This window comes from Ipomoea nil, unplaced genomic scaffold (genome assembly GCF_001879475.1).
Source record: "Ipomoea nil cultivar Tokyo-kokei standard unplaced genomic scaffold, Asagao_1.1 scaffold1509, whole genome shotgun sequence".
NCBI classification, from domain to species: domain Eukaryota; kingdom Viridiplantae; phylum Streptophyta; class Magnoliopsida; order Solanales; family Convolvulaceae; genus Ipomoea; species Ipomoea nil.
In genome coordinates, this window is record NW_017617937.1 from 3557308 (window position 1) to 3581213 (window position 23906).

The 23906-nt window shown below is 35.1% G+C and overlaps 5 protein-coding genes across 11 annotated transcripts; 3 read left to right on the forward strand and 2 right to left on the reverse strand.

The window, feature by feature from the left end:
• Nucleotides 1-749: 749 nt before the first annotated feature.
• LOC109189014 lies at nt 750-3327 on the forward strand. The gene is made up of 2 exons (XM_019339697.1): nt 750-907; nt 2580-3327. The coding sequence occupies exon 2, from the start codon at nt 2722-2724 to the stop codon at nt 3127-3129; it is 408 nt and encodes a 135-aa protein (XP_019195242.1). The 5' UTR covers nt 750-907; nt 2580-2721; the 3' UTR covers nt 3130-3327.
• A 324-nt stretch (nt 3328-3651) lies between these two features.
• On the forward strand, nt 3652-7736 carry LOC109189006 (ribosomal lysine N-methyltransferase 3). Of its 5 annotated transcripts, none has more exons than XM_019339683.1 (6): nt 3652-3838; nt 3949-4324; nt 4718-4914; nt 5804-6059; nt 6660-7302; nt 7642-7727. In XM_019339683.1, exons 1-6 carry the CDS (start codon nt 3828-3830, stop codon nt 7683-7685), a joined length of 1527 nt encoding a protein of 508 aa, XP_019195228.1. In that variant the 5' UTR covers nt 3652-3827; the 3' UTR covers nt 7686-7727. The 5 variants fall into 5 exon arrangements, with proteins under 5 accessions (XP_019195228.1, XP_019195226.1, XP_019195227.1 ...); XM_019339681.1 differs by having other exon boundaries at nt 6660-7336; nt 7642-7708; XM_019339682.1 differs by having other exon boundaries at nt 3955-4324; nt 6660-7336; nt 7642-7708.
• LOC109189009 (peroxidase 47-like) lies at nt 4792-9385 on the reverse strand. 2 transcript variants are annotated; one of them, XM_019339688.1, is made up of 5 exons: nt 9005-9385; nt 8530-8718; nt 8257-8419; nt 7741-8173; nt 4792-4804 (listed from the first exon to the last, which is right to left on the reverse strand). In XM_019339688.1, exons 1-4 carry the CDS (start codon nt 9272-9274, stop codon nt 7776-7778), a joined length of 1020 nt encoding a protein of 339 aa, XP_019195233.1. In that variant the 5' UTR covers nt 9275-9385; the 3' UTR covers nt 4792-4804; nt 7741-7775. The 2 variants fall into 2 exon arrangements, with proteins under 2 accessions (XP_019195233.1, XP_019195232.1); XM_019339687.1 differs by lacking the exon at nt 4792-4804 and having other exon boundaries at nt 7597-8173; nt 9005-9384.
• Nucleotides 9386-13970: 4585 nt separating this feature from the next.
• On the reverse strand, nt 13971-18351 carry LOC109189005 (protein SUPPRESSOR OF GENE SILENCING 3). Of its 2 annotated transcripts, XM_019339680.1 has the most exons (7): nt 18199-18351; nt 15932-16867; nt 15515-15809; nt 15179-15423; nt 14578-14660; nt 14068-14279; nt 13975-13990 (listed from the first exon to the last, which is right to left on the reverse strand). In XM_019339680.1, exons 2-6 carry the CDS (start codon nt 16853-16855, stop codon nt 14090-14092), a joined length of 1737 nt encoding a protein of 578 aa, XP_019195225.1. In that variant the 5' UTR covers nt 16856-16867; nt 18199-18351; the 3' UTR covers nt 13975-13990; nt 14068-14089. The 2 variants fall into 2 exon arrangements, with proteins under 2 accessions (XP_019195224.1, XP_019195225.1); XM_019339679.1 differs by having other exon boundaries at nt 13971-14279.
• A 2080-nt stretch (nt 18352-20431) lies between these two features.
• On the forward strand, nt 20432-23179 carry LOC109189013 (acyl-coenzyme A thioesterase 13-like). Its single transcript, XM_019339696.1, has 3 exons — nt 20432-20716; nt 20812-20961; nt 22778-23179. The coding sequence occupies exons 1-3, from the start codon at nt 20540-20542 to the stop codon at nt 22919-22921; spliced, it is 471 nt and encodes a 156-aa protein (XP_019195241.1). The 5' UTR covers nt 20432-20539; the 3' UTR covers nt 22922-23179.
• Nucleotides 23180-23906: the final 727 nt, after the last annotated feature.

Here is a 23906-nt window from a genome sequence, read left to right on the forward strand (position 1 = left end):
GATGTTAAACGGCAAAAAATGATAGTTTGAAACTTAATTTGGAATTGTCACCAAAGACAATAAACTTCGGTGGAATTAACTCTATTTTATAATTGTATTTGTATGGGCCGGATCAATTAAGAACAAAGTACTCATTTAAAAATTGGTGAATGATTTCTGCAGTCCAACAGGGTGATTAATGGTTGATGATTTTAATAAAAAAAATATAAGGTCAATTTTATAATTATTAAAAGTTATTAATATTTATAAAAAAGAATTTCATATTTTTCATCTTAATTTTCAACGACCTTCAACTGTTGAGTATTCAAATGGCCAAAATTTAATTTATGAGTAATCTCGTGGAGAGTTGTTATACCATGGATCAGTGTCTATCTTGTAAAGTGGACTCTAGTTCTAAACGACATATAAATTGTGTATTTTTAGTATTCGAATTATATACTTTTAGAATGTAAATTATGTTTCTAAGTCAAAACACATAACAACTATAGAAGAGAATTTGCGAATACAATTTGTTAATATTGTTCGACTGTAGTATTTGAATAAAACTTGTGAATACAAAATAAGATAATCAATTACATATATATTAATCTTGTGTATTTGTAATATACAAATTATAAATTTTTAAAAGATAAATTGTAAACATTTGAATATAGGTCTTGGAATATGGACCCGAGTCCACAAATAATTTGCGTCTCGTGGACTTGTGGGCCGAACATTCCGAAAAAAAAAAACAAAACAAAAAAGAAGAAGAAGATAGGAGGTCTTTATTTTATTAGTTTCCGGCACAGAATCACGCGGCAGCAACGCCGCAGGTATACTCTCCCGACGGCCACTTTCTTTAAACCCTCTCCCAAACCCCTAAACCGCTATTCGCTTTCTCCAACTCTCGATTCCCTTCGTTTTTCAGGTAAATGCAAATCCCCCCTTTCTTCCATTCTTTATGTGTTACGACAATCTTGTTTGTGTTCTCCCTCTCTTTTCGCCTCATGTTTTTTAAAAAGTTTTAATCTCTCTTCCGGATTAGGGTTATATGCTGTTTAATGTGAATCAGCACTTTCCCGTGGTGTAAATACACAACATTTTAATTGCTTTATGCGATTGTCAGGCCTTGATTTACCATTTTTAATTCCCTTAATGTTTTGAATGCGCATTTTCTTTGGTTCATTGTGCTTATATCGTGAAATTGACTGTTTGAATTTGTGATCGTTTTAGCATATATTAACATTTTTGGGTTTGTTTTCCACCCGGATGTATGCAATTTCCCATTTTGCTGCAATGCTGACAAATAGTTCTGCACTAAGTACTTTATGTCAGAAATTGGTGCCTCCATTTTTGAAGTCAAGATATAGACTTCTAGACTAATCTTAAGCCCCAGAGCCCCTACCCTAGAGGAGCAGTTGGCCCCTGGTTCCCACCCCTACTGTACACTCTGCACACAAGGGGATATAGACTATTATGTAAATTGATAACCTTTGTGGTTTGGTGTACTCTGATAAAATTACTAATAGTTTGGGGTTACTAGGTGATTGGTGAATAATTATTGTGATTGTTTGTGTTAGTATTTTGTGGTGTCAATGCACAGCTTAATCCCGAAGTAAGTTGAGTGCTAACTGCTAAGTTGATATTTTGTGTATGAATTTGAGGCTTAACATATTCACGCCAGGGTTTAAGATGAATAGGCAATCCTTTATTCATTCAGTTCATTCCAAAGAAGTAAGGTCAAATGCTTGCAATTCCCGTACCATAAATCCTTAGGGGGAAGGGAGGTGTTATTTCCCCGGGACCTGGGTTAATCACATCATCCAATTTACTCTTTAGATCTGATCAACTAAACTACATATGCTGGTTTCCCTGACTTCAATATACAAGGACTTGTCGGTCCAGACTTATGCTGACCTAATGTCACTAATTAAGTCGCTCATTGTAAGTTTTAAGGTGTGTGCTTTACCAAATGTCCACCGGCAATGAGTTGAATGTATGGTTCTTCTTTTTAATGAGTTAATGCCATCTGAGGTCCTCTGAATATAGTGGTTTTGCTAGGCTTTGTCCTAAACTTTCAAGTTAACCACCATTGATCCTTCAACTTTCAAGTTAACCACCTATGGTCCTTCAACTTTCAAATTTTAACTAGTCATGATCCTTCAACTTTCAAATTTTAACCAATTGTGGTCCTTCTATAAGGACGACTTTGCCCTTACTTTACTTCTAAAAGGACCTCGACGGATTAAAATTTGAAAGTTAAAGGGTCGCGGGTGGTTAACTTTTAAGTTTAGAACCAATGGTGGAAAAACCACTATATTCGAAGGACCCTAGATGGCATTAACTCTTTTTTAATTATTAGTTAATATCGAGCCTCAGTGGGGCGATATTGATTCTTTGTGCTTCAGTAGGTTGAGAAAGTAGTTATGAACATGTACTGCATTCTAATAGAGTCAGTAGTACTAAAAAAAATGAATATCAACAGAAGCTTTTCAGATTACCCTATTTTTTTTAATAATTGAAAACCTATACCTTTGCAATCCTCTGACTTGTTTCCTAATGAAAGCTAACAACCCCTTTCTTTGTCTTCTGTGTTTCAGGTGTAAGTTATATTTTCTGGTGCTCTAGTTTCTGCTGGACTGTGTTATTAGGCTTTTACTCTGTGGGTTATACTTGTTACCTTGAATCGAGAACTGGAAACATAAATACTCGGTAATATATTTACAAACAGACAGTATCAACATGTCGGCTGATCCCACCTTTGTAGACGAGGATGGTTCTTCAGGCTCTGCTGATGACATGAACATGTTAGATGGACATGGTAAACATCGGTCTGGAGCACTAAATTCAGGTCGCCGCAAGAGAAGCCGCAAGGCGACTGGCGATGCTATAGTGGACGCGATGCTTGAAATTGCAGCGGCTTCAAAGATGAGGGCGGCCGCAACTATGAGAAACGAGGAGCGGTTTGCTATAAGCAAATGCATAAAAATACTAGATGAGATACAAGGGGTTGATCAAAACCTCTACTTCTATGCACTGGATTTATTCGAGAATCCAAATGCAAGAGAAACATTCGTATCTCTTAAGAACGAGAGGCGATTGGTGTGGCTGCGTGGGAAGTTCACCGCATCCTCGAATTCAGCTTCTTGAGAGATTCTATGATTACATCAGTTCCCAACTTCCTTCCATATACTGCAGTTTGTCATACTTTGTAGTTAGTTTGAATTTGTGATCAATGGGTATTATTTATCTTCTATCTTTTGGTTTTTGTAGTATATACTGATGGTACATGTTATCAACATTGTATGTTTAACTTCTATTTTAGTATCAAAGTAGCATTTTGTTATTCATAATGAGTTTTCACTTTTCATCCTACAAGTATGGAATTATTTTCACCTCCAACCTAATTTTCGATGTGACCAAATTTTAGTCAAGTTACTTATTTTGAATAGAAAATTGTCATTTTCGGTTTCCCTTATGGAGAAGTAATGAAAAATTACAATTTTGCGCTTTTAAAATAAATTGTTGATTACTAAACATTAGGCCGAAGAAATGACAAGGATTTAGAAATCCATAGAAAAGTTAAAGTCGCAAACTTAATATGAAAATGATCTCATAGTTGTTGGACCAACCAAAACTAATGTCATAATCCAAGGAAATTTTTTTGAATTTCAAACCTCTATGGGAGAAATGTGCGATTTTCTGAAATCCTAAGGGTGTCTTGCGTAAATTTTGGAAAGTCCGACCCGTGACCGTTTCCAATCTCCCGCCCCGAACTACAGAGTTGAGCAATCACAGAGTCACAGTACAACTCTTCCTAGTTACATTGCGCCGCCTCCGCCGCGGCAATGGCTACCAGGTATCCACCACTGCAGTTCATCTAGCGCATTTTTACTTTATTTTGTGTTTTCGTCTATATCACTGCGATTCCGTTTGATACTATATACTATATCTGACAACATGTAATAGTAACAGGAAAATGAGGGCGTTCAAAAAATGGATGAACTCGAAAGGCATAGAGTGGAGCGACGCTTTGGAGCTAGTCGCAACGGAATCCCCCGTCTTCATCAGAGCGGTGTGCGATTTGCACGAAGGCGACGTGGTGGCGAAAATCCCGAAGGAGAGCTGCTTGACGATAAAAACTTGTGGTGCTCGGCAAATGATCGAGGAAGCTGAGCTTGACGGCTACTTAGGCCTGGCCGTGGCGCTGATGTATGAAAGGAGTCTCGGCCCGGTTTCTCCTTGGTTTGGTTATCTTCAGTTGCTGCCACATTCTGAGCCTATCCCCTTGCTTTGGTCGCTCTCTGAAATCAACTCTCTTCTCGCTGGCACTGAGCTCCACAAGGTCTTCTTACCATTTTGCTGTTTTTAGGTTTAATTTTTTTGTGAATTTAAATTCTTCCAGTTTTGTCTGTGCGTGCATGATAAACTTCATTAATATTATTTGGCTGTATATACTGGGAATATGTATGTCTTATGTGTTGTTGAATGATAATTGAAAATTCACTATGATTTCGTACAAGGAAATATCTTTGCTTATTGCCTCTTAATCTGTTACAGAAATAAAAAACAAGGCTATAACTGAATAAATTATCGTCTCACTTCTCAGTGTTTGGGAAACTAAATATCATTCTTCATGTCATATGAAATTTGACTTCATGGCATCTTTTGAGTCCTTGTATGGTGTTAGATTTCAGAATGTATGACCATCCTGGTAATCTGGTATTCTTGAAGGCAGATAATTAAAGAAGACAAGGTTCTTATCCATGAGGACTGGAAAGAGTGCATCCAACCTCTTTTGGACAATGCTTCATTGGGGCTTAACCTGGAAGGCTTTGGTATTGAAGAATATTTTGCGGCAAAAAGTCTTATTGCTTCTCGATCATTTCAAATTGATGATTACCATGGATTTGGGATGGTTCCCCTGGCAGACCTGTAAGTTACATCTCCAGTTGTGTTGCTTAATTGTGCCCATATATAATACAGAGTACTTATTTTCTATAATGTATATTCTTGTAATATTGCTTTTTTTTTTTTCCCCATGTTTTTAAAATTTTGAGCTTTATCTCCAATTCAATGGCAGTTACTGATTCATGTGACCTGCCTGCTGCAAGGAGCTAATATGAAATCACTGGCTGAAGATGCATGAAACACTGTTGCTTCATGATACAAATAAGCTGGATAAATTCCCGATTCACCTTTTGTTATCTGTCTTGGTAAAAGTAATAACTGTTCCTTAATATAAAACCATATTCTATTCCTTTCTTGGGTCTATGTTTTCTCTACCTTTCTCTGTTTCAGCACCCTTTTCATGGTTAGATTCACCACAAATGTATTGCTTAAAAGAGTTAATAAAAAGGAGTATATGATCGGTATTGTTTATAACTAATTATTTTTCATATTTCCTTTATTGGTGCTCTCTGGTGCAACTCTTTTAACCATCTGTTTGGTGCACAAATCTTTGGTAATCCAGGGTTTAGAAATTTCATATGTCTTCGAATTTTCCCTCACTATGGTAGCTAATTGAGACTTAGAACATTCAAATAGAAGAGATCCTTATTTTGATTCATATTTGCTCTGTTTTAATCTCGAATGCTGATAAATGGTCATAATCCTTTCACTCTAGGTCCAGTTTACTTCTATGAAGCTTGAGGAATGAAATATACACGAAATTTTATTAGTGCTCATGTTAGTAGCTATGGTTTTTTTTGGTGCCATCTTGTTCCTTTATGCCTTCATTGGATTTAGAATTTCAAAGCTTTATCCTTCTCCATTTCAAGTTTCTGCTGCCATCTAGTGTTTGATCAAAAGTTTCATTCTGCAGTTTTAATCACAAGACTGGTGCTGAGGATGTGCACTTCACATCCATATCCTCCGATTCTGAATCAGATAGTGACGCAGATGATAACAATAGTAACACTGAGTATCAGAATAATAGTGACCATGAGCCAATTAGCGAAAATGCACATTCAGAAGGAGATTCTTTGAGCGGGAGTGATTTAGATTCTTCTTCAATGTCTGGGAATGATCCTACAGCTCTGGAAATGATCATGGTGAAAAATGTCAAAGCTGGAGTTGAGGTTAGCAATTTGTTAGTTCTCACACTCTCACCATCTCAGATTGAGTAGTATTGATTTTCATTTGGCAACATTTTGATATGCCTTATTCTGCATAGGTAACATAATACTGAAATGAGAATAAAAAATGAAATGAATTAAATAGCCTAGGTTCCATGAAAACTGAATCATAATGATCCTATTTGCCTCTGCTATGTCTATACATTTGGTAAGATATTGAATATTTGAGTATACCCCCCCAACCCCCTTCCCTCTCCTGGTGTCACTTCCTCTGAAAATAAAAATGTATCAGAAAAGGACAAGAAGAAATGATTCTCAATTTACCATGACTAGAATATAGGAACTATTATAGTTGATGGTGTCAAGTACCCTTGTAGTGTCACACTGTCACTGTCAAGTGTTAACAGTTCACAACAATAAACTGCTAATTTTTTGCAACTTGGCAAACTCCTTTGGGTCGAGGTTGTGTTCATCTTGAGCTCTGCATTGTCCACTCCTCTGAAAACTTGTGTGAGGGAGTGGCTTGACTTTAATGTACCACTAAACTTTTGACCTGATCATTTGATTCACAGTTCTCTAAATTTCTTGATTTCTTAATTTTAGGTATTTAATACATATGGATCCCTAGGCAATGCTGCGTTGCTGCATAGATATGGATTCACAGAATCAGATAATCCATATGATATTTTGAACTTAGATCTTGAACTGGTACTTCAGTGGAGTTCATCTCGATTCTCATACCGTCACAGTAGGAGGAGGTTATCACTATGGAGAGCGTTGGATTATTCTGGATGCGTCAGTCAAGACTCTGAATATTTTGAAATCTCATATTATGGGGAGCCACAAATTGAGTTAATAATTTTGCTTTACATATTGTTGTTGTCAGAAGAAGCATATAGTGAAGTTGATCTTGCTGTGTCTACAATGGGTGATGTTGAAAAATCTTGGCAACTCTTTTTATCAAAGCAAGGGGTTCCATTGGAAAATGGATCAGAACTTAACAAGAATTCATTGCTTACAGAAAGCGTTTGCTTGGCTCTCTTGTCACTAGCAGATGCCCGGGAAAGTTTATATGGTTCAAATTATCTCAGAAATGATCTCAAAGAGCTGAATAGGTGCTCTCAGCTAAGCGAACCTAAACTGTATCACTCTCTCGTGCTACGTATAAGTGAGAGGAAGATTCTTCAGAAATTAAGGACTTATGCCTCAGCAGGTGCTACAACGAAGAAAGGTACAAAAAGGAAAGGTAAAAGACGGTGCATGAAGACGCAAGTCACCCGGTAGCATTCTTGGTATCCTTCTTTATTGCTTGTTTATTCTACTGTTTTTGGTAATAGAGGGATTGTTGCAATGGTTCTCAAGAGAAGTTGAACTTCAAATTTTGGAATTTTATTTACTATTGAAACGTAGAAACATTTTGTTAAATGCTCTTTTTAATTTGTTCCTTTCATTTTTACTGAAACCATTGAGAAAAACCATGAAAAAACTGTGATTGAATCATCAGTAGTTTCAAATCCCATGATATTTTGGAGACTTGAACTGGCCACAACATTATCAAAGTGATTTATTTTGCATTCCTTTTCAGGTCTGTGCTATACACATGACAGGGCATCTACCTATAATACATAGTTGAAAGTTGAAATAACAGTACATGGTATCTACACAAGGAAAATGTAAGCGGGACAGTTGACAGGTTCTATCTATCTATGACTGTTTATACTAATTGATTACTCGACAGTTACCTCGTACCTCCCCATTGGAACCATCTTTGACATCCAGTGTTCCCATCTTCACCATAGCTTGCTGGAAATCGAAGAAGAACATGGCCTGGTTCATGGCGTAGCCATTGACGAAGCCTCTAGTTCTGGGGCTGGCATACAGGGTCTGATCGGAGAAGAGAACGCCGTTCCTCCTCATCAAGGCGTAGAAGTAATCGTTGTCGAAAGAGTTTCTGGTCGAGTCGAACGGCTGCTCTGCAGTGTCGCCCGCACTGCACGTTCTCGCCAGCGTCTGGGCGAACTGAGCCTCCATCGATGGATCCACTTCGTGAGTTGTGTCGAAGTTGTTTAGTCTGTGCTTGAATGAGGAGCACCTTGCCACTCCTAGGGTGTGTGCCCCTAACAAATCATCTCTTTGTAAATTAATTTGATTTTAGAATGAGTATATTGTGTGGCTTGAAATATATATAATAAAAAATTACCAGACAAAACCACCATTTCTTGAGCACTAAAGCCATGCTGGTCAAACATCTTGATAAGCTCAGAAGTGTTGAGAGTGGGAGATGGTAGATTCCTAGTGTCCTCAATTCTTGACCTTCTTCCATCCTTTCTTCCTTTAGGTATGTCATAAACTGGTCCCCCAGACTAATCAAACATGAACCAACACTCATCAAGAAAACATATAAAATAAAATAAAATAAAATAAAATAAAAAGCATGGGTTTTTAGTTTTTTAGTAGAAAAACAAAGTATTACAAAGAAAACAGCATCTCTCGCCGCCATGGCTATAATATCAGCACAAGATACGACTCCCGGGCATTGCCTCTCAACCTCTTCCTTTGCTTCATCAATCACTTCATAACCTCTCAAGCTCAAGTTTGCAGGTGAATCCTTTTCTGCTTTGTTTCCCTTTGTTGATTCTATCAAGATTGATGCATCACATCCCTACATCCACAACACCAAAACAACCAAATCCCGTCAGCACAGGCTTAGCTCACTGGTTCAGTAGACAGTATTTGAGAGAATGAAAACAACCAAATCTCACTTTAATCACCACACACACACACACACACACACAAAAACATCATTACCTATTAGCATATTGTTTGTGTATATATATATATATATATAAGGGAACTTCTATCTACGATCTATCATCATACCATATCAGATAACATCAATACTGGTACTCATCGACACCTTAAAGTAAAGATGTGAGTAGCATATATACCTGAATGAAACAATCATGGAAGTGCATTCTAACAAGTGCAGCAGCAAGAGAAGGATCAAACTGCAAGTGCCTGTTCACAATGTCCTTAACAATCCCATCTGCAAAGGGGCAACTCATCATATAGTAATTCATGCTCAAACCATCTCCTCCTCCTCCTCCTCCAAATGTCCACTGCCCTCTAGCAATTGCAGCCATTAAGAGCACCACCATTATTATCACATTATTATACTTCCCCATCTCTGCACCTTTCACAGGCCTTACTCTCACCATTATTGCAACAAAATTCAGAGGTTAATTAGAAACTTAATTGCAGGTGGTGAGATACACTAACTTATACAGGAATGGGGCTATTTATAATGTAAGTACAGATGTTAAAGGAAAGTTGAGTTGGCTTTTACATAAAGAAGCATTTTGAGGAGAAAAATAGGAAGATAATAATTGAAATACTATTTAATTTGTGTTCTCTAAAATATGAGTAATATCTTTTCAAAAAAAAAAAAAATTATTAGTAATATTATATGCATTCATACTTTTACTTCTTTTTTCTTTTTTTTTTTTTTCGTTTCCTTTTTGACATGACACCAATTGATTTTTATTTTAAAAAAAAACATGGGTCAGAGTGTTTACTCTTTTTTGACATTCTACTGGTTGATTCAGGAAAAAAAAAAAAAAAAAAAACGGTCACAATATTTACTCAGTTTCTTTTCATTCTCTAATAAAATCTAAACATGTGACAAAAGTTTTAGTTCTTTAATAGTGCACTTATTATTTGTTTGAAAGTATGTGCTTCTAGCCTATTTTGATTGGACAAAAGAGAAAGAAAAAGAGAGAAAGAGTGGACTACTTTCTAAACTATTCGTCGATCAACCTGTCATGACTCAGAAAATAAAATGGGAGTAATGTAATACAACTTAAATATTGCGCATATCTTCATTTTAATGTCATTTTTCATGAAATATATGCTTCTTCTAGTGAAATCAATTACACAGTGTAGTCTACATTGATTGGATGTGAGAGAAAGAAAAAAAAAAGGAATTATCTTTTAAAACTAATAATCAATTAACATGTAAAAAAGTACTCCGTAAGAAATAAAATGAGAGTGGTGTAATAATACAAACACAAATAGGAAAAGGGTCCAAAAGTGGTCCATAAATCAGTCCACTAATCACAAAGTCAATATGATAATATAAGTTTTATGTGTGTTAATTGCATGTTATTGGACACGTTACAAGTTAAGGTTAAAAAAATGAAGTAGTGGAAGATGGAGCAGCCTTTTGAACTAATGGTAGCACTAAGATCATGTGGGTGGTGTGCTCATTTGTGTGATTTACAGTGATGAATCTGCTTTTTAAAAAAAGATGAATAAATAAATAAATAAACAAACAATTAAAAATCAGACCCTAATAAAAACCTAAGTAAGTCAAATAGTGTAATTAAGTCCCTAACTAAAAAAAAAAAAGGTATTCCGTATATTTGAACCTTAATTTTACTTATTCAGTAGGTTACCACTGATTTGACACTAACTAGACTTTTATGTGTACTATTATTCTAATGTGACGATTACTTGACATCTAATATGGCGATGACTTATATAATTTTAAAAATTCAAACAAATTTTAAAAAGAAAAAACTGGCAAAACAAGGGGCAACCCTCATCTAATATGAGATAAGGGCTGCCATGGCAACCCCTCGTTTGCAGAATGGAGGCTAGTAGTCTTTGTCCTTTTTTTTATTTATTTATTTAATAATTTATGATTTTTAAAACAAAATTTTATTAATATTTTTTAAAATTATGTCAAGTTATTGCCACATTAGTTACCAAGTTATTACCACATCAGAATTATAGCATATGTGGAAGTCTAGTCAGCGCCAAATCAGTGGTAACTTACTAAATATGAAAAATTAGCATTTGTATGCACTTTTTGATGATTTAAAGGGTCTCGATACTTAAAAAAAAAAAAAGGTCACGATGAATTTTTTTTAGTTATGGAATTCAATTGCATTATTTGGTCCGTTTAGAGGGCTTATTTAACCATTTTTAAATTTGTATATATAGAAAATTACATTAATGTATTATTAAACAAAAAAAATCTAAAAGAAACAAATAAAAAAGGAATTGTTTTCAAAAAAAAAAAAAAAAGGAATTTATTTGACCAAAGAACAATAAAATGAGAGAAATTAAGTAATTAATCTCCCCTCAGAAAAAAAAAATAATAAAAATAAAAAAAATCTCCCCTCCTCTTTTAAGTCAAATATCATCTCCCACATGGCCACATTCTCAACACTCACTAATGTTCAGTGCCTTTATCCCTTGTACTTATTTACATCATCCCACTTTGCAGTGTACTTCCTCTAATTGGACCACCCATGAATTTATTTTGAGGATTATAAATAATTTAAAAATTTTAAATAATACCATCTCGGGAAGCCCTTAGCTGGTTAAAGGGTACAAGATTGGGCGAGGTGGATGTGGAGACAAATTCTCAGTTAGATTTTCATGCTTTACGTTCAAACTCTTTTTATTCTAGTTTTGGTTTTTTTTTTTTTTTTTTTTTTTTTTTTTTTTTTTGACGATATTAAAGAAGTTGCATCCCATATAAATGATGTACACTTCTGTTTTGCTAAGCAATCTATCTACGAATCGTGCTACCCACATTGTTGCTCGGGAAGCCGTTTCTAATTGCGGGGAGTGGTTTGGCAGTCCTCCTCATTTCCTTGTTGATTGTCTCTCAATTGATTTAATGCATTAAGTTATTCATTTCAAAAAAAAAAAAAAAAAAACTATTTTTTTCTATCAAAACACCCAAAGAAGAAACATGTCAATAACTAATTGGTAGCCATATCATAGCAATTTGCCTCTATCCGATGATACCAAACCAATCATACTCAAGAATTTGTTGAAGGGGTTGGCCGGACTCCAAGCACATGCAAGTCTCTATCATGCCAAAGAGAGAAACTTGTCAAATAATTAGCAAAATATAATTATTATTTTTAAAAAAAGTATATATGGCATAGTATATATCATATAATTAAATTCATAATGCAGGATAAATACAATTTCTAGTTTTCAAGTAGCTTAGCTTGTAAATGGATTGATGGAGTGTGAGTGAGTTGTGAAATGGATTAATTAAGATGGTGGAATTTCATGATAAGTTCAGTGCATTAATTAAGTGAAAGGTCTAGTAGATCATATCAGGCTAGCTTAGCTTGGTGGAGTGCATAGTTGACAGGTTAGTACTCATCCATCTTTTTACTATCATTAAAAGGTCAACCATTTATCTATATCCAGATACCAATGTTAAAAATATCAGAGATATAATTATATATGTTATTTTTTTTAATATCGAGTACTATCGATATAAAGGTAAAATACATTCAATATAATTTATAGGTGTGCAGTGGTTGTCGGTATAAAGCTATTTTCTTATATTAATTGCGTGTTATTATAAAGAACATGGTTACTCAGTTTTCAAATAATGTATGAAATTTTTTTTTTTTTTGTCGTAAAAAAAAAAAATATATATATATATATATATATATATATATATATATATATATATATATATATATATATATATATATATATATATATATATTCAATATGTTTTGATATAAAACACATGATTCTGCTTGATACTATCATTAATAGTGTAAATCAATACGTAGTAAAAACTTGAATATATATTGTATATATGCATTTTATGAATTTATTATTTATGTATGTGAAAGAACTTAGGATAGTCAACATGCATGGGGTCGAGGTGGAAGCAATGATGTCAAATCCCAAACAAAACAAACCATAGCTGTAGTCCACTACTCCATAACAACCAAAAAAAAAAAAGGACAAACTTTGGAAATTATATATGAGCACCTTACCTCTCTCTAGATTGTTCTCTTTCTAGATACAAATGGACAATACTACTCTTTCATTACTAAAAATACTAAATTATGTAATGTGTTTTTATTAATGATATAAAATTTAAAAAATAAAATCAGTGTAATTTCATTAAGTAAAAATTTTACTTGCCCACTATACTAACAGAGATAGTATTTGTGGGGTGGTGGTGCAGTGGTTAGCGCTGATCCGCTTGGTCTCTTAGCTTTAGTGATTAAGAAGAGATAATAATGCACAATTTTTTATGAATTATTAAACAATAATTAAGTCACGAACTTAATGTGGTATTACATATATTGTTATTATGATTGCATTGGTTACTAATGCATGAGATTCCAATTATTCATACATGTCATATCATACCATCTTACAACCATATACTTGATTCCAATTATTCATTAGGTATATATGTCATATCCATACCAATCTTACAAGTTACAACCATATACTTGGTCACACAAACTTTATAATGCTATGTACGTGAGTATGTGTAGTTTAACCATTAACGATTTAGGATTTAATTGATTTTGAGAAGTCACAAAAATGATGATTTGATGCTCGTACTATTGCTATTGCACTCTTAACAGACACATGTTAGGTTTGAGCCCCCATTAGCAATAATTCAATCCTGCCAATACTATATCAATAATTCAATCCTGCCTGTCCAAAACTTAAGTATGGTTCACTTCATTTGGGACCAACATTAGTTTCCACACAAACACAATAAGCTAGCTGGCAGCAGGATATGATATACAACATGCTAAGGATTAAGCTTATAATGCTTTTGGACAAAAAACATCCTGGTCCATATGTACGCTACATATTTTGATCATCCACGCTGTAGAGGCATTTCACATACATAAAAGGGCAGGGCATATGCTCTCCAGCAAGTGACAAACTTGTCAATGTTAACAAGTATCATCTTAGCAGCAGCATCAAAGCACTTTGCCCCTAAACCAAGCTTGATTAACATAAAAGGGCTGTTCCTCTGCTGCTCAAAATCCAAAATGTGAATAACAAAGTGGCACACAAGAAAAGAAAAAAAAAAAAAAAAAAAAAAAAAAGCTGCAAGAAATCCAAAATCCAAGTCACGGATAACATAAGCATATAATAGTTCAACTTCCACGAAAATTTTCTGGAGTTCCAAAACTATTAACTGCAGAGTATAAACTAGTTACAAATCTCTCCTCTCAAATCTCAAGCAACCTAGTTAATGCAGCATTAAATTCCTCCTCCACCGCAGCCTCTTCTGCACGGTGTCTCTGTTTCATCTTATTAACCCATTCACCGTGGGCTTTTATCAGCAGTTGCTTGCGTTCCATGGGTTCCACCTTTTCCAGCTCCAATGACTCAAAATATTTTCCCACCTCGGCCCTAAACCTAAATCCAAACCAACAAATCAATTAATTTAAACTCATACAGAAAATATTCAAGATGTCAAAATGAAATTTTCTTTCAATTACAACACAACCTTGCAAGAAAGTCTCCATTGCAATACACACAACAGTGTGATAATAAAATAAAATAAAAAATGGAGTATTTACAGAATTTGCTCTCCCCATCCCAAGTGTATAAATTGTATACATTAGAGATAAGCTGGTCCAGGTCCTGAGAGGCACATGCCTAAAGGTACTGATTGAAAAAATACCTAGAAAATAAATTCCATAAAGCATTTTACCTTTGATTATCAACAGCTGACTGGTCCTTGACTTCCAATATGCTTTGGAACTTTTGCTGAACTAAATGTTCCAAATACTCAATCTGAAGAGAAATAAAAAGCAAAAATGTTTACCATAGAGAAGGAAATACTTAGCCAAAAAAAAGATATAAAGAAAAAGGAAATTGTAGAATAGGGCAATATGAAAAAAGGGGGGATGAAATACTCCACAATTATTAAGTGAAACAGAAACCAATAGACTAGCCCCACAAACATAAATACAGAAATGATCACGATCAATTACTACTTCAATCAAATGCAATGAACAAAATTCAATAGCCTCACCCTTATCTCAGGCCAAATAGGGAAATCAAAGACGAGCAAGCTCTTGGCAAAGGTTATATTGGAGGGGAATTGAATTAATCTCCAGAATTTAATATTTTAAAGTCCATGCACTTCAAATTTAAACAACATTACTACGACCATTAGAGCCCATATGCAACAGCAATCCCAAAAGTAGCAACATCTTACCATTTTACAGCAGCAAAAAAACATGAATTAAGTACTCCAGTAATAATTAATGCGTGGGACTCTGATGGAGGCTCCAAAGAAGTGATCATACCTCCTCCTCTTTCTGCACATGGTGATCTTTCGTTTTTGAACGAACAATTTTTGTTTCTTCTGCAGATTGGCGGTACTTCTCACCCATCACAATAAAAGATTCCTTAACAGCCTTTGCAATTTTCTGGTGCTTTTGTGCGTTGTTCTTGTACCAGATTAGCTGTTGATTATCCTCATTCATCTGCTTCATTGAATTGACCACCGTCTCTAGATGAGATCTAATCTCATACTTCAGTTTTGATTTACCTAAATGATCATGCAGAAACCAAATTATCAAACACCACATATTTCTTACATCTAGCAGAAAACTTGCAGGAAGATAATGTATGCAAGCTACCCTGTGAATGCTGGTTAAATACGTCTAGATCTTTCTTTGTGGCCATGTAACCAAACAGCTGGCGCTTTCCACCCTGATAAAATATCATATTGTTGCGTTGCCAGGCTTCCCTGTCTCTTCCATTGTCAGTAAAATGCTTGCTGAGGCGCTCAGCCTCAAGGTAGCCCACTGCAGAGGCCTCAAAAATCAGAACGCTCATGCCACGATGGCCCTGTGGGCCATATGAATGCCGTGCCCTAACAGCAGCATATTCAGAGAAGTAATCAAGCAGTTCTTGATTACCCATTCCTGTCCACTGAGAAAAGCCACTCAAAGGGGAAAAAGTAAGAAAGGGTTTGGGAGCATTACATGTTAGATTTTCATACATAGTACTTAAATAAAATTTAATAAAAACGAAGTACCAAAGCATCATTTTACCTTATCATTATCATCTTTATCATCCCTTGTGTTCATGATAATGACCATTGGAGGCCACACTATTTCAAAATCTTTTTCTTTGACCCCGTTCCATTTCCCTAACGGTTCACCTGCTTGCACAACAGTAGTACCCCTCCTGCGCAGCTCTTCCTCTAATAGTTTATAAAGTTTTCTATGTAATTTAACACGCTTAGATCGTCGTGTTTTTGCATGTGTCAACAGGGGCTGCAAACCCCGAAACCATTCAATAGCACCAGGACCCCCTTTGCAAGCAGAACAGTGCCACTGCCTTTCTGGATCATTAAGTTCTTCATTATTCAAACTGTCAATACTATCAAAGAACTCTTTGAACCAGGAATTCTTCTTGGCAGTCTCATGACTCTTTTCGCTTTCATCTGAGTCAAAGCCATCACTAAGAAACTCTTCATCACTGTCATCGAGCAAATCCTCATCTTCATCATCTTCCTCTTCTTCATTCTTCATAGTTACAGTCTCCACTGCAGCAGGATGGGTTTGGTTATTTTCAATCTTTCTGAGGCCATCTTCAGAGGAAGGATTTGAGGCTACTCTACTAGACCAATTCCATCCATGTTGTAGAGGAGGTGGAATTGCGGGAGGAAACCTTGCATTATCTCTACCTCCACTTGAAGGTCTTCTAGAATCTGTACTGCTGACAGAACCCCTTCCTGACCCACCATTATTCCAGGCTTTATGACCTGAACTTCCCCATGCATTGCCAGTGGAAACAGCAGCAGAGTTTTGGGGAACATACTGTCTCCCCCCACTGGTTCCAGCCTTGTTCTTCGACTTCTTACCATAAACCTCCCATCCATCACCTTGTGCTGAATGTACGGTCATATCTGGCACTGAAGGATAGGTACTCGAACCAGAAGCTTGCTTACCCCCTTTAGTCGAACTCATCATTAAACAATTGCACTGCACAGAATAAAAATTAGTACCAGCAGGGATATATCATGAATCAGTTACAAGAATAAGGCAGTTTTAGGTTATTACAAACAACAAACCTTTTTCTATTCCATCCAACTTGAGTAAAATCAATTATCAAAGGCATACACAATAAATACCAGACATAAGAACATATAAGTAAATCTTTTCCAAATTGCCAATGTAGCTAGAGTGGTGGACTTTATCACAAGTTACAACTCACCTACACACCTAATTACAACTGACAAATTCCCACCTTACTTTTATAGAGGAAAAACATAACTGCTGTTTAAATTCCAACCGAAGTGTTAAATAAATTAGTAGGGCCAGTGATGCTGACATTCTTCATAGATAAAGAAACAAGGAATGTAACCAACTAAAGATGCACAGAAAGTCAGAAATCTTCATATATGACATTACAAAAAGAAGCAATATGCGCCACATAGGTTATGGATAAGTATTATTTTCCACATGCAATAGCTATTTACCACTCAAGTCACATCCGAATATCTTCCTGCAGTAACACCCAGAAGGCATTCTTAAAAATCAAAGACCATGTTTGATTACAAATAAACAGCATAAGTTTGTTCTGCTTGATCGGATCCTCCAATTGTTGTTCATGAACCTAGCCAGTGCAATGTGACCAACAATGTCCAAGTCAACATGACTTATACCTCTTCTTTAATTATTCCACACATCATCAACCTTAATTATTAGTAGTGATAGCATATAATGCAGGGCAATTAGTAGACATCCGTATGTCAAACAGTAGTATTATACTAGGAAATGTATATTCCAGTGAAAACTAATTGCGAGATTAGACAATAAATATCAACACATGAAATTCTAAACAAGTGACATATAGAAATCACATATATGATACACAGAAGGAAAAGCAAACTTCAAATATTAGAATGCAGGTCCATTACAAAAATTGACCTCCACCCCGTGTATCAAATATTCAAATACAACATGTTTGTACTACTAGTTTAGTACAACATAATCAACTCCATCTCCCCGACCACATATGAACCAAAATTGATTTCCTTGCATAAACGTGAACACCGAAAACCGATCCCACTGATATAACCCCACAGAACATACAAGCACACAAACAATCACGGTTAAGACAAAATATCAGTAACACTTGCACAGTTTCACTGCTTAAACCACTACAACCCTAACACAAACGAGAGCACAGAAATGAACACACCGATCGTCAACACATTGTCAGATTTTCAGTAAAACAACAAAAAACTATTATTCACTGTTTGCGCGAAATGAACTAGGCAAAAATAGGAAGGGTTTCGAGGAGGAGATACCAGAAGAGACCCGAAAGCAGCGAAATGAAAGCGTTATCCAGGCAAGATCGTCGATCGCCGATCGCCGCTGGTGAGGTAGCAGAGTCGTAGTGAGAGAGTGAGAGTTGCAGTGAGACTGTGAGAGAGAAAAAGTTTGGCAAAAGCAGAGTTTGACGCGTAAGCCCAGGGGTCTTTAACCGGCGACGGCTGTGTGCGAAACCGCGGACCCCAAATAAATTATTCAATTCGGTGAGGTGAATTCCGTGAATTACGTCCAGTACCATGCGTCCATGCGGGATGTATGCCCATAACGACATTAACTTAACGCTGCATCCCTGCAAGGAATAATAATTCACACTTTTCCTTCTTTTCCACCTTTTCCTCCTTTTGGGAAAATGACAATTTTCCTCCCTATATTATATATGTTTATAATGTTTTTTTTTTTAATTATTTATGTATCAACATTAATCTTTCAATTATTTTAAATATGATTAAAAAAAATTTGTAAAATAGACATTTTTATTTAAAAAAAAATACAAAATAAGTATTTCATTTGTTTTTTCTCTTGCAAAAAAGTACCGACATCATTTGTAAATATTATAATTATAATTATAAATTAATGTAAATAAAAAAATTAAACAAAAATAATTCATTAATGCTAAATTAGCATTAATGATTATTTGTGTTTAATTTTTAATTTTTTATTTGCATTAGTTTAAAATTATAATTATAATATTTGTAAATAGTGTATGTTTTCTTTTCGTATTTATTTTGATCCCTACGTATAAACAATAATTTGTTGGAGATGAAAAATAAGTGAAATATATGTTTTGCCCTTATTTTTAAAGGTGAAAAATGTATATTTAATAGAAAGTGAGAAAAATCATCACCTTTAAAATAATTGAGTGAACTAATGTGGATATGCGAATAATCAATGTGAAAAAAAAAAATGCTATAAGCATATAATTTATGAGAAAATATCATTTTCCCATTACTTTATTCATAATTCATAATGTATCAAAATCAAATATAATACTGACATATTTAGTTAGAATTTGGAAGAGAGCAATGATTGAGAGAGAGTCTTAATTATGATTCTTTGGAAGAGAGCAATGATTTAGAGAGTCTTAATTATGATTCTATTTTTGACATTGCTGAATTGATTTTTTATGCCAAAATAGGAATGCAGTTGGTATAGTCAAATACAAAATCAGATTAGAAAATTAAAACATATTAATATAGACGATTTCGTGAAAGATTCATTTCATTGACGGACTAATAATAGTTACTCCGTAAACAATAATTTTAGTGGTCTGTTAGTTTAATCTCTCCATCACTTCATCTATACTTTCTCAAATCTGTTAAATCACAAATAGTCAGCACCATCTCCATTGAGCCTCGATCTCATTACCTCCCATACGAAAGAGTCACTACATGTCATCTGAGTATAAGATGTTTGCCAATTACGACAGACTAAATCATTTGATTCAATTAAAAGTTTTAATTGGGCTTAACTCTTATAATATTGTTCCAAAGTTTCCAAAAAAAAAAAAAAAAAAGGAAGAAAAGTATTATATAGATTTCTATTTTCTCCTTAGGGTGTATTTAGAAATTCAAAAAATAATTTATGAAAATTATTTTTCGGGTTCCCAGTGTTTGACAAGAAGGAGAAAATAGAAGTCAATGAAAAATGAGTGTCTAGTCAATAAAAAATATGGATGTTTTTCTGGAAAACAACTTTCTCCCTTTTTTTAAAAAAAAAGTCATTTTTCGGAGGTAATTTCATCTCCCAAACCAACCTACTATTCGTTGTCACCGTCGCCCTTCGCCAATAATAATAATAATAATAATAATAATAAAATAATTGTATATTTTAGATATTTAAAATTAAACATAATTCTGTTCATTTTTCAAAAAAATGAACCAATTCAAACACACCAAGGTAGTTTTATGAAATGCAATCAAACACTATAAAGGAAAATATTTTTTGAAAAATGATTCAGTTTTTAAAAGTCATTTTTTTGCTTTTCAAACACACCCTTAGGCTCACATGACAAAATAATTTATTCTTATTTATCACATCATAAAGTAAAAGTGAACAAATATAATTGATGGTCAGCTCAACTAGTTATAAATGTGAACGAAAGAATAATCAGAAATTGAGTCTCACCAGATGAGAAAAGTACTTTTTTGGCCCGTAAGAGTCCATGACTCCATTCTCATAACCTCAACGAAAGAGTCATTCCCGAGAATGTGGTTACAGAAAGGAATACCGCAGTCAAACACGTCCTTTCTCTACCTGAAACCTGACGACTGCGGAATTCTTCTGATGTTTTAAATTCAGCTAAATCCAGGAAAGAAGATGGACTTATTGGAATCAGTAAAGCGATTCTTGGAGAACGAAGATGGCGAAAATGAGTCCACAATCGATTCCATGCCTGCCAAATTCATCGAGCCCATTGTCGCGCAGGGGCTCAAGGTCGACCTGGTTGAGCCCGGCCGCCTTATCTGCTCTCTCAAAGTTCCCCCGCGCCTAGTGGTTCACTTCTATCTCTTTTAATTTCACATTTTCCCCATTAGTTTGAGCTGTGATGTAATAATATAATTGGCCAATGTTTTGGGCGTTTACGATAGGATGCCGGCAACAGATTGCACGGCGGAGCCATGGCGACGCTGCTTGACCTTCTGACTTCGGTGGTTTTTCACACTGCGGAATTGGGGACTTTTCATTCCGGGGTATCCGTCGAGATCAACATTTCCTTTGTCGATGTTGCTGTTCTTGGTGTGAGTGGTGTTGCCTTTTGCTGTTTATTTATTATAGTTTATAGTTTATTGTGAATTTATTTTTTAATTCTCAACTGTCTCTTCTTGCATTAGTTGCATCTCCATTTGGTCATTTGATGTTTATCCTTAACAATGGATATCTACACACAGCTAAACCCTTGTGTAATAGCACACGAATCACGAGGGAAATAAATTTCACTAGAAAAACCTCGATTAGGGGTGAATTCTTAATTTTTAAAAACAACCAAGTTACCTAAATATTTAATAACTTGTATATATACGTTTTCATATATAAGTTACCCCTATATATATATATAAGGGGTGGGGACTTGTGAAGGGGGCAACTGTCCCCTCTGGATCCGCCAGAACCTATGTGACGGGCTTGACCAAGAGGTTATTGTTAAGAGTTGAACTTGTGACTTTTAGTATGAGAGTATCAGAATATGGCTCCACTCATTTGGCCACCCTTTTCGAGACAAAATATGGAGTATTAAATATAATGCCCTAGATTTCTTTGTTTATTCTGAATATTGTAGCAAGGTTCTTTAAATCTTTAGTTGATAGGCTAGACTGTTATTAGAGGCATAAAGACTAGTAAGAAACTACTTCAGATAGATAATTCATTGTTTACATTATTCTTGATTTTCTGAGTAGCCAGTGAACAGTAAGATGAGGTCATCCACAAAAAAGAAAAGATAGATGGATGAGAGATTGGAGTGATATCATCAATACTTGTGGCTGTGAGGATGCCAGTTGCAGAGTGAGTTGGAGAAGCAATTTGTGTGCTCCCTGTTTCTCTTGTGTCGTGTTGTTGCCTGTAATCAAACCTACAAATCAGATTTTCAAATCTTAGGATTTTGATACTTGTTGTATGCTGCTAAGTGACTAACTTAAACCTTTTTTACTGTATCATGTGAGTCAGCGAGTCCTTCAAATGGAGGGACATTTTATTTTTGGCAATGAAGAGTAGGGATAAGTGAAATTATATATTTATATGCAAGGAGTCTGATAAGTAGGCATGTGATAAACTATAGTTGACTATCCAATAACACTATGGTCTATTCCCTTGATTGAGTAGAGTAGTGATTACTGTTCAGTGCAAATTCTCTTATGGATATGAGAGGCACACCTGTAGGGTACCCTTGCTTAGGCCCTTACCCTTCTATGACCTTCAAAAAGGTGGAAAATGAACTAGTATAAGTTGAAATACGAGTAAATTGGTTTTCCTGTGATTTCCAAGTACTATTGTCGATCCTCTTCAGATACATATAGTCTTTTCCCGCGTTGGCATTTTTCATGTAAAAAGTGTCTTGATTTTCCTCAAGTATGGCTGATTTTATTACATTGACTGATACCCTTTGTAAAAGTTACAAAGATATTTGTGTAATTGTTGATTTTTCCTATTTTTGAAAATGCATGTGCCCTAAAAGACTTGACCTTTAAATTTTAGTTTTAGGTCATAACCAGGAATAGGATGCCAATTCATTCATCTTCTGCCATTACTGAAACAAGAACCGAGAAGAAACTACCTTTATTCTTCATTGGGTTAGCCATTTGGAAGTGGTTTGCCAAATTACCCTTTATTTCTGCTAGTATGTATTATGACTTAGAGGGGGAGATTTAATGAAGCACTGTACCAAAGCCTTTAATTTGAAGTCTCAACAAGAAGAAGAGTTTAACAGAACCTTACCTTGTATCAAAATGTTTACAGTTACTATGTAAGAGCAGAATGTACGTTTGTAACATCATATCTTTTCACAATGCATTGAATTGCCATTCTTTAAAGTTTTAGATGATAGTGTATGTACTGTTTCAGGAGGAAATCGAGATAGAGTCGAAAGTATTACGCGTTGGGAAGATGATATGTGTTGCGAGTGTGGAATTGAGGAAGAAAGAGACGGGGAAGATAATTGCTCAAGGACGTCACACTAAATACTTGGGCATTCGCAGTAGGGTTTGAACTTGTTTGACTATTTGCTTTCTCCATAACTCCATTTTCCCCTATTTTTAGCTGTTTAATTTGGGTGAACTGGGCAAAAAGAGCCTGTGGTGTTGGAGAAATATATATACAGAAAAGTGGGAATGAAAATAGTAAGACCTGTTTAATTATGATGAAACTTGTTAATATGCTCTTTATGCGAGCACTCTATTCACTCCTATAAGGAGGCATTGATGAACAGTTGAATGAAAGAGGAGAAACATTGGACTAGTTTTTTAAGGTTGTGTTTTTTAACTGGTCTTTTGTACATCTGCAATATGATATTTTAGTCAACCAGGCAGCAGACAACTACATTGAAGTCCGATCTATTTGATGGCCTAGATGAGGGCAGCCTAAATGAGAGTGCCATTGGTCCAATTGTCCAGACCGGTGGCCCAACAACTTTTTCTTCCCAAAATAAAAAACCCTCTATGCTAACTCAATACCATGAACCTTACAAAGGGCAAATCATTCCGTGGACCGCTGTACATCTTATTAGGGATTGACAATTTGTTTCGTTCTAATGGGATTTCTTGATCTCCGACAGGAATCCTTGATTTCTGTCTTTATAGAGATGAGAATGATTTTTTTTTCAGAAAACGAGAACGGAATTAGAGACGAAGAATGTGTGATTCTCTGTTAGATTGAGATCGAGATATCTCTCCCCACCTTGACCTGTCCCGTCTCTGAAAAGTCATATGGAATAATGAAAATTTTGTTTGGGAGCAAGTTGATGGAAATGAAAAAAATAAAACTTTTAAAGATGGATGATTTTAAATAGGGATGAGAGTATAATTTGTGAATGTAAATGAGTAAAATATGAAAGGAAGTGGGATTCGTGTGAGGGAGGGAGAGTCACCGACCCTGTGGCTAGAGAACATGAACACGTGGCTTCGGTTTTGGGTAAAGTACAAAGCAATTAAATTAAATTAATTAATAACTCCTTTAAATGAGACAAAATTCTTTT